Source organism: Lycium ferocissimum, chromosome 12, assembly GCF_029784015.1.
Source record: "Lycium ferocissimum isolate CSIRO_LF1 chromosome 12, AGI_CSIRO_Lferr_CH_V1, whole genome shotgun sequence".
Lineage (NCBI taxonomy): Eukaryota > Viridiplantae > Streptophyta > Magnoliopsida > Solanales > Solanaceae > Lycium > Lycium ferocissimum.
In genome coordinates, this window is record NC_081353.1 from 31,768,288 (window position 1) to 31,778,407 (window position 10,120).

Here is a 10,120-nt window from a genome sequence, read left to right on the forward strand (position 1 = left end):
TTTTGAACATAGTATCCCATATTGACAAAATCAAGCAATATATATATAAAAAAAATGAATCTCATATTAAAAAAATAAACAATGTCAAAAAAAAAGTGCAGACTTTGTATTCTTAGCAAACACTAATATAATAAAGTTTTAGATACGGAGCACAAATTACAATGTTATATCAATCGTGTTTTTAACATAGTATATATATAAAAAAATAAAATTGGGCCCCATATTAAACAGGCCCATTAAAAAAATTGTAAAAAAAATTGTGGACCCCATATATATTAAACAACAAATAATATTAAAAAAATGTAGGCCCATATTAAACACCATCCAGTATTAAAAAAAAGTGGAACCCACCACATCCAAACTCACGGGAAAAAAAGTGAACCCCATATTAACAAAATTAAGCAATATTTAAAAAAAAAATTGTGGGCCCCATATTAAACACCGTGCGTACTCATAGCAAATACTAATATAACAAAGTTTTAAATACGGAGCACAAACTACAATATTATATTAATCGTGTTTTGAACATAGTATCACATATTGACAAAATCAAGCAGTATATATAAAAAAAAAAAATGAATCCCAAATTATGGGCCCTATATTAAACACCGTGCGTATTAGTAGCAAATACTAATATAATAAAGTTTTAAATACGGAGCACAAACTACAATGTTATATTAATCGTGTTTTGAATATAGTATCCCATATTGACAAAATCAAGCAATATATATATATATAAAAAAAAAAAATGAATCCCAAATTGTGGGCCCCATATTAAACACCATCCAGTATTAAAAAAAAGTGAAACCCACCACATTCAAACTCGCGGGAAAAAAAGTGGACCCCATATTAACAAAATCAAGCAATATTGAAAAAAAAGTGAATCCCATATTTAAAAAACAAACAATGTTAAAAAAAATGTGAGCCCCATATTAAACACTATGCGTATTCGTAGCAAACACTAATATAATAAAGTTTTAAATACGGAGCACAAACTAAAATGTTATATTAATCGTGTTTTGAACATAATATTCCATATTGACAAAATTAAGTTGTTATGTTCACTAAAATAAATATACTTAAAATATTTATATTTTAAAATAAGATAGAATTTGATGCAAAAGACAACATGACAAGTAAAATGAGCTAAACCGAGAATATTTACCAAAAATTAAAAAATAGTATTTCTTCGTTTAAATAGAAAATTAATTTCTACTTTGTTTCGTTTTAAACATGTAAAATTAATTTAATAATTTGAATTAGAATTATCCAAATCAAAATTTGATAAAAAATAATAAGTATTTTACACCTTTAAATTAATCGAATTAAAATTGAAAGTATGCTTAAATATTGTTATTATTTTATATCAAAGAGAAGAAAATAATTTTCTTTTAAACAAGTCTCCTCTTTTAAAAAATATTAATAAATTTGCCGATTTTGTGTTCATAGCAAACATTAATATAATAAAATTTTAGACACGGAGCATAAATTGCAATATTATATTAATTGTGTTTTGAACATAATATATACTTTATATATATATATATATAAATATATATAATCACTATTTAAAGATAATTACATATACATAGATGCACTATAATCTAAAGTGTTGGGCACGGGCACAGGCGTCTAGTTATATTATATAATAAATAAAGAGTTAATGGTAGTCAGGTTATGTGAAGTGCACAGTGTACCGTACACGTGGGACAAACCCAACCCCACACACGTGAATAGTTTGAGTTTGTACTTGTTGTTCAGATCTGGCAGGAAGTAAAAGATCTATCTCTCTGGATACCCTTCCTTCTTCTCCAGCGACGACCATGAGCTTCTCCCGGACAGAAGAAAGATCTATGAAAGATTTTTCTTGATGGTATGATTTTGATACACACACACACTCTACCCTTGTTTTCCTCTTATCTTCTGTTATGGTAATAAGTGTTTGAATATTTCACATCTGTAACTGACTTTTCCGTGTTTGCTAATTAATTTGAAGTTGAAAACCGCACTTCGTGTCGCTGGTTGTTCTGTTAATTAATTTCATGTTGGATAAACTATGTGCTTTATTGATTCAATCACTGTAGAATTTACTTTTACTAGAACTTGAATAGAGCACAACAGTTAGGATCCTGGTGTCTCTAATTAGATCGCTTATAGCAAAGTACAATATTTTATAAAAAATAATTAATTTCCCCTTAGACTACAATTTGGACGTCGAGAGAAAAGTGTTGGCGGAGGTGATCGGGGGCTTGAGGAAAAACACTTAAGGGACTGTCTGGTGGTAAGATTTAAAAGCAGGGTGCATGAAATTGTTGAAATCTTCGGTGGAGCAAGGTGACCTTTATCTGCATTGCAGAGTTATTAGCAACAAGTTAAACTCATTGAATTGTGCTGCCAATACGTAATTTATACTCTTGGCTTCACTGGTATGGAGCTATTTCATTCAAGGTCAGAGGCCTCATTTTCCTTCTTTCCAGTTGTAAACTAATTACTCCATCAAGTGTAGTTGAAGGAAAAAGAGTATGAATACAGGGAAGTGGATGATTCCATTATACGAACTTGAATCTAAAACTTTGCCTGGCGATTTTTTTTAAAAATTTTAGCGGCGGGGTTCAATCCGAAAAACCACAGCTTTTAAGAAAAGACAAAAAATTAAAGACCAACAATTTGAGGGGCAAGAATTAAAGACTAGTGCCTTTGAAGGACATTTCGCACAAAAAAATGTAGATGGGAGATCCTCAATTGGGCTTCCCGTTGCTCAAAAACGATGCATCGGAGAGCCAACTCACGGCGACCGCTCATCCTCTCGAATAGCAAGGAGATGCACTAGGATCGGTAGCGGCTACTCATCCTCCCGTGTAGCAACATCACATAATTCAATATTACTCATTTCATATAGTTTTGTCAATCATGGCATATTAGCCGTCATTTATTATCATTCATATCCATCTTTTTCATTAATGGGGGAGTTTCAAAGTCATTATTCAATTTAAAAATCATACTAAAAAATCATTATTCGAGTTTCAAGTTCAACAACTCATACTTAGGGTAAATCATATTAAAATAATCGTTTGAATTTCAAGTTCAACAACTCATACATAGAGTAAATCATGTACACATATATGTTATAAGAGAAAATAGTCAGATGCCCTCTCAACGTTTGGCCGATTTAATTATGACACACTCAACCTTTGCGGACGTCCTATTACCCCCCCTAATTATTTTAAAAGTGGAATAATTTGCCCCCTGAAACGCTATGCCCATATTTGAAGTATGCAGTGAAATACGCGCGCCAACCAGCATTTAACACGTGTATTTTTCATTTAAATCCTTTTTTTTACTAATTTTTCCCTAATTGTTCTTCTTTCTAACATACTTCCACCATTAAACAATTTTAGAGCTCCAAATTGAAGAAAAATAGAAACCCATTTTCCCTAATTGTTCTTCTTTCTAACATACTTCCACCATTAAACAATTTAGAGCTCCAAAATGAAGAAAAATATAAACCCATTTTCCCTAATTGTTCTTCTTTCTAACATACTTCCACCATTAAACAATTTTAGAGCTTCAAATTGAAGAAAAATAGAAACCTATTATTCAAAGGCTACCAAAAATCAATAGACAGAGTATTGGTTCATTGAGAAAACTTTGCATTAGCTTAAATTTAAAAAAAAAAAAAAAAAAAAAAAAGTCGTCGGAGTTGAAGAGGGAGATGGCGGAGGTCGCCCGATTATTCCATTTTTAAAAATTTCTTTTTCATGTCACAATTTCCTTCCTTACTTCAAGATCTAATTTGTTTTATAGCAACTAGTGTAGAGATTCATCTAGTTTTACTCAAATTTGCAAGTTTGTTATGGGTGTTCATGATATGAAGTTTTTTCTTATCTAGCTAAATTTTTGATTTGATTCTTATTTTATTTAATGTTGGCATTTAGATTGATGGGTCATTTTGATCTTATTTGCTGTTATGAGAAAAAATGGAGTTTGCCGGTGGAAATTTTTCCGACAATCAAAACTCGGTGACCTGTTGAAGAGAAGAAGAAAGAAGAGAAAGAAAATGAAAAAGAAAGAGAAAGATATAAACAAATCAGAAATTAAATAAAAATACAGTTTTTATAAACTATTTTTTTGTCTCACTCTCTTTGCCACCTCAACATTCAGGGGCAAATTATTCCACATTTAAAATGCTCAGGGGGGTAATAGGACGCCCGCAAAGGCTGGGTGCGTCATAATTAAACCGACCAAACGTTAATGGGGCATCTGACTATTTTTCTCTATGTTATAACATAGAATAAAATATGGAGACTCGATGCGAGCTTGTCGCGCTTGCGCTTAAAGCCTTGTTCAAAACACTTTTATTGGGAAAAGATGTTTTCGAAGCATATGTACCTCAAATCCCGCTACAAAATTTCAAACGTAAGCTCCAATGTTCAAACAATCACTCTACATTCAATTAAAGTTATAAAGATCAAACTTGATCGGATTCTAAATTCCCATCTTTTTCATGAAATTAGGGTTCAAGCCTTTGATCACTTTAAATAAGCCACATCCTCTAATTATACGCATTCTCTTTGATAAGCCATAAACCCTAGCGTTTTTTAATTGAGGCTGATGTGTATAATTAAAAAAAGATGACATAGTTTATGTGGTTAATTTAACTACGTAATAAACTCTTGAGAACATGCGCAAAATTTTCTAAAGTATGAACCCAAAGTGTCAGATAGGAACACTTTATCATGTGTTCAGGTGCTCAATTGGAATAAACCGTATTCTAATGTCTAGATGAATTATTATTTTTTTTTTACAAGTTTAAGGGGTTGTCAATGTATTAAGCAAATAAAATAAAAAAAATTGACGGTTATCTTTACGGAACATAAAAACAGAGAATACATTTGGGCAAGGGGATAGTATCTGGCCCGTTCGTGCATATAATTTGAGAGAGTGGCATCCGAAACTCAATACCAATTGAGTACCTAAGACCAGGGAAAGGAAAACAAAATAAAAAATGTGGCATTCAACCAACATTATGAAAATGTGAAAGGTAGATCAAAGTGAATCTTTAAAGCCTTCATTTGTGTGAGTCGAAAGGATGCCATCTCCTATTTGTCTAACTACATTATTCCTCTGATATGCCTTGGCAGTGCTCCAAAACTGGTGAATATTTACATGTTTTTAGTGTGTTTTGACTAAGAACAGTTAATTTGTCCGCAACTTCATATGCGTCTCTATAGCAGTGTTGCACAAGCACTCATTTTTCCTCCATTATTTATTTGATCGCGCCTCCATAATGTATCAACTTCTTCATAGACCGAAAATACTTCTAGCAGTTTAAAGTCTTGTTCAACCATAATTTTATTGATTCCCATTGGAATATGATAGAGTGAATATGCCTTCACTATTTCTGATGATACTTCCAGCACCACAAGACCCTTCAATACGTCTACCATCACTATTGAGTTTATAGAAATTTAGCAAGTTTACATATTCTATCAATAGTAAGATTGATGATCCAGGATGCCTTGTAAGTTGTCCCAGCTTGTATCTATATATTTTTTTTATTTTTTTATTATTTATTTTTTTTGGTTTTTTGGTAGGAAAGATTAACATTATATTAAGATTCAAGTCAAAAGTACATGGGAGGCACTAGTGGCCGCATTCGAGTACATATTAGTGTTACTAGGAACAAGGCTAAGGTTAGGGATATTAAAGTTGGGGTGTGCAAAGTAGAAACTTCTGAAGAAACTAAGGAAACATTAGTACTATTACAAAAACTTGGAGTAGTGTGATGGATCAGCGCTTCGTGTGTAACGTAGCATTGTTTTGTCATGCCTCCCTGATCTGCTGCTAAGAGATCAGTAACAAAAAGAGGACGCTCATCCATTTGATTTAACCTGCCATCTGCTAGTGAAGTACCAAAAAGAGCTAGGCCATCAGCAACCATGTTTTCCTCCCTGTACACATGCTTCAAGTCGGGACCATTCAGCTGGTGCAGGAGGCACCTGCAATCAGAAAAAATAGGGAGACAAATATAAGTGTTAAGCTTTATGTGGTGAATGAGCTCCTTTGAATCTTTGTGTTGATCTGTATGGGAAGCAAATGTTTCATGAAGGCCAATTGGAGTCCATGTAGTAAAGTCAAACGCTTCAGTCTCTAGTGTCGATGTCGTGGGTAGGTTACTCGCAAAGCCCGTTTATCTCCAATTCCATGAAGCCCTTTGGCATCATTAAAAGCTGCATCTGTATTCAATTTGTAAAATCCTAGAGGGGTGGTCCAAGCAATTAACAGGGGAAATTTCGTAATATGACCCTTTTGATTAATTATGAGCGTGATAGTATTCTGCTGCCATGTTGCAGATAATATTTGTGTTAGTCATTGCATTTGAATGAGAAAAAACATTATCATTACGAGTTTTCCATATATGCCAAAGGGCAAAAGAAATGAGAGTACTGATAGGCATATCATAGGGATGAAGATCTAGGCTTGCAGCATATAAATTCTTAGGAGACTTATGCATGTCATTTGCATGGCCAAGTAGAGGAGCAATTTGCTGAAGTAAACCTAACTTCCCCAACGGTGTAAAGCATTAAAACATTGAGAAAGAATATGATGAACAGTTTCCATTTCGCCTTTAGAGCAGTTGGGGCATAAGTTACGTTGTAAAATGTGCAATCTGTGCAAGTGTGCATTCGTGGGCAAGCGATTGTGAGAACAAAGCCAAATAAAGTACTTAATCTTGTTAGGAACAGCAAGTTGCCATATCCACTTAAAGCTGTTGTAAGTAGATGGGTGTTGATCAAGAGAGACTTTACCGAGAAAGTAAGATCTTTAGTAAGACCCCACACAAAGAGTATGACATCTTGAAGGAAATTTTGGTAGATTAGTAACTAACAGCTGATCGTTGGATAAAAGGGAGCTCAGAACCATACTTGAATATATTGATCAATTTGAGGTATCATCTTAAAATGAAACCTGCTATCGCATTAAAAACCCTCACATTGATAGCAATTGCAGTAGGTGTGTCCCTCTGCAAGGAATTCCAAATGGTCCACTAAGTTTGGCCCATCCAACTTGAGAAAATCCTCCAAAACAAAATACGCGTTTTCTACCAAATTCAATTTATACAAAAGGTAAAAGCAGCTAAGCCAAGAGGGTAGCTGCTTTTTCTATTATGCCTCATTTTCATCTCTTTTTCGTTTCTGCCCCTTCACCCCCATCTTCCCAGCTGTTGTTTTCAAAACATCTAAAGCATACTTCATAGTTGGTCTATTGTCTGCTTCGAGATCCATGCAGTCGTATATAAGCTGTGAGATCTTAGCTGCCGTTTCAGGATCAACTTCTTTGAAGCTTTCATCGACCAAACTTTCTTTGCCAAGTTCAGACGGATGTAAAATTGCATACTCAAGGTCCTTTTTGGCTATCAGCTCCAGCAGCAGGAGACCAAATATAAAAACATCAGATTTCATCGTCGGCTTACCTGTATTGATACAGAAAAAATAACATAAACTGCTTCTACTACAGAAAAGAAGACAAATTATGTATAAAATAAAAAAAAATGCATATAATACTAACAACAAATACAATGAAATTTACTCGAGCCAAAATTCTTAATTCATACTTATTTTCATTAGCGCTTTTCTGTTTCAGCCAAAAACCTAGAAATATGAGGTTATTGGCAGAGTCAACTGAGGATTAATGCAGGGTATGTATAGGAACAAGGCATCACAAGACGTCTTCAGTAAAAATTGAAAGAAAACGTTATCAGAACTTAGTATTTATCCGGGATATAACGAACCACAACCAACATCAACTTGTAACTTGCAAGAGAGACAAGATGCTAGGGATGAAATGAAGGAAGCTTCAATATGGAGTAATGGAAATCACCGAAGAAAAACAATGGTGCTAGGACTCTTCAAAAATGTCCACGCGTGCGTGACGCACGGATCCTCCAAAAGTAGTGCATTTTTTATCTAACATGATGGCTGCAACAATTTTTGGAGAGTCCGAGCAACATAGAAGTAGTATTTTATGACATCGAGAATCAAGGATGCAAGAAATCAGATCATAAGGACGTTAGACAATTGCTCCTCGATGACTCAAGTAACAAATATATTTTCATGCTTACGTTTTGGATAGCGATTTTAACAACTAGACCTAACTTGCACACTACTAAGGTATTCAAGAGAAAAGAAAAGAAAAAAAAATACAAAATGATGAAAAGAAAAATGGTGGGCTCCAATTGAGGAAACCTAGACCTAAAAAAACACGGTAAACATCATAGATGAAGAAGCGTGAGCAAACATGCCTGTGTCTGGAGCTCCCCGGCAGACAAAAAAGTTAAGGGGAATTTCAGAATTCCCGTCCACGTGATTAGAAACGGAACCAAAGTCAAATACTTTTATATTCATATCCTGCACCCAAAGCAATGTAATAACTCGTAAAAAATGTTCAAATATTTTAAAGAGAAATAGGAAGTAGAGAAGACGAACAAGGGCCCAAACTCAACCTCATCTATCATAATGCATGATACATTAATACCGCCAACTACAACCCCCTTTTCATGCAACCATGCAAAGAGATCTGCAAGTTGAATTGCCACGTTTATCCGGTTGTCCCACCCAAAGTCATCTAACAAACAAGGGGAAAAAAAGAAAGTAAAAGAGTATGTTAAAAAGCACAGCAAAGTCACAGTGAATAATAGTCTGAGATGACTTAAATACCAGCAGGAAGCACATCAGACAAGACTCTGGTAAATTTTCCATCATAGACAGCTGCAAGCCTTGTGTCACAACAGAATGTTGACAATTTTGCCAAATTTGGATGCGTATTTGCATTTTTGTTTGTGAATAATTCAATCTCATTCTACAAAAGAACCATTGACATCATTCAGCACAAGAACAAAAAGGAAAAAAAAAAAATAGAAACCAAATTCAGCCATATAAAATAGCAAACATACACAAAAATAATATGGACGGTAACTCTGTATAGGTCTGTAAGGAAGGACAAAATCCCATGTCTTAACAAATGCTGATCGTTTTTCAGATCCTTCACCAACAGTGCCATGGAACAATCTTCCGTGGAGAGTCTTCCGGATAAATCTATCACTATCCTGGTTGAAATCAGTAATCTGTTGCAACTCGGAGTGGCTGCAAAGCCTCACCCCACCAACCATCCTTGTCTCAATTTGGAAGTTGAAGCTGCATGCATTTTGGCAAATAGACAAGATCAAAACAAGTGTAACCACATCATCCCAAGCAAGTTTGTTTGATTTAGGTACACAATTTTACTTGAATAGCAAGGGCCACACAATTATCATCAATCTTGTCACAGGTAAAATAACATCAAACAAGCTTTTGTTTTCGATTATAATTTTGACAGTTTGTTTGGATAGTTGTTACGTATTGTTTCATAATATATCGTATTATGTTGTATTGTAACGTAATCGTACTGAATTGTTTAGATGTTTGGATATATTGTATCTTTTCCCATCGTTACATAATTTTAGACATCAACATGTTGAAGAACCTACAAGAAAAGTAGGGTACAGTGTAGAGCTATGGTATATATGATGAAGGATAAAATATGATTCTTAGATATAAAAGTAAAGAGAAAATGAGAAAAAATAAATAAGGTAACTATGCGATAACACCAAATCAGTTTTTCATTGTTACGAAATTATGGATTTTAACGATACGATACAATAAAATTAAACAAGCAAGCATTGTATTTAAACTAACAACACAATACAATACAATACAATACAACAGTGTAGAGCTATCATACACAGGTATAAAATATAAGTAATGACAAAATGAAAAAAATAAGGTAACGATAACACCAAATCGTGTTACAATAAAATTAATGTAACAATGAAAACAAACATTGTATATAATACAATACAACAGGGAACATATAGTAGAACGTAGAACATGCATTCATTCATTCACCTTATGTATTCGTTGCAAAAGCGATCAAAATTGTCTAGCATTTTGAGGTGCCTGCATTCGAGAAGCTTCACAGGGGCACGCCAATCAGGAGACTCATCATAGTTGAAAGATTGGTAATGATATGGACAATATCCCCATTCGTGAAGCTTCTTTCGGATCATCTCCATCTCATCCTC

At 33.9% G+C, this 10,120-nt stretch overlaps 1 protein-coding gene across 1 annotated transcript; it reads right to left on the reverse strand.

Moving 5' to 3' along the window:
• Nucleotides 1-7,952: 7,952 nt before the first annotated feature.
• LOC132041098 (LEAF RUST 10 DISEASE-RESISTANCE LOCUS RECEPTOR-LIKE PROTEIN KINASE-like 1.2) lies at nucleotides 7,953-10,120 on the reverse strand. Its single transcript, XM_059431874.1, has 5 exons — nucleotides 9,945-10,120; nucleotides 8,954-9,194; nucleotides 8,718-8,859; nucleotides 8,504-8,625; nucleotides 7,953-8,408 (listed from the first exon to the last, which is right to left on the reverse strand). The coding sequence occupies exons 1-5, from the start codon at nucleotides 10,109-10,111 to the stop codon at nucleotides 8,253-8,255; spliced, it is 828 nt and encodes a 275-aa protein (XP_059287857.1). The 5' UTR covers nucleotides 10,112-10,120; the 3' UTR covers nucleotides 7,953-8,252.

What these genes read in the sequence shown, in the direction of transcription:
- LOC132041098 (XM_059431874.1), bottom strand. Translation starts at nt 10,111, where the DNA reads ATGGAGATGATCCGAAAGAAGCTTCACGAATGGGGATATTGTCCATAT. An exon ending in ACCGTCCATATTATTTTTGT is followed by an intron (nt 8,860 to 8,953) that starts GTATGTTTGCTA and finishes GTTCTTTTGTAG; the next exon opens with AATGAGATTGAATTATTCAC. An exon ending in CATGCATTATGATAGATGAG is followed by an intron (nt 8,409 to 8,503) that starts GTTGAGTTTGGG and finishes CTTTGGGTGCAG; the next exon opens with GATATGAATATAAAAGTATT.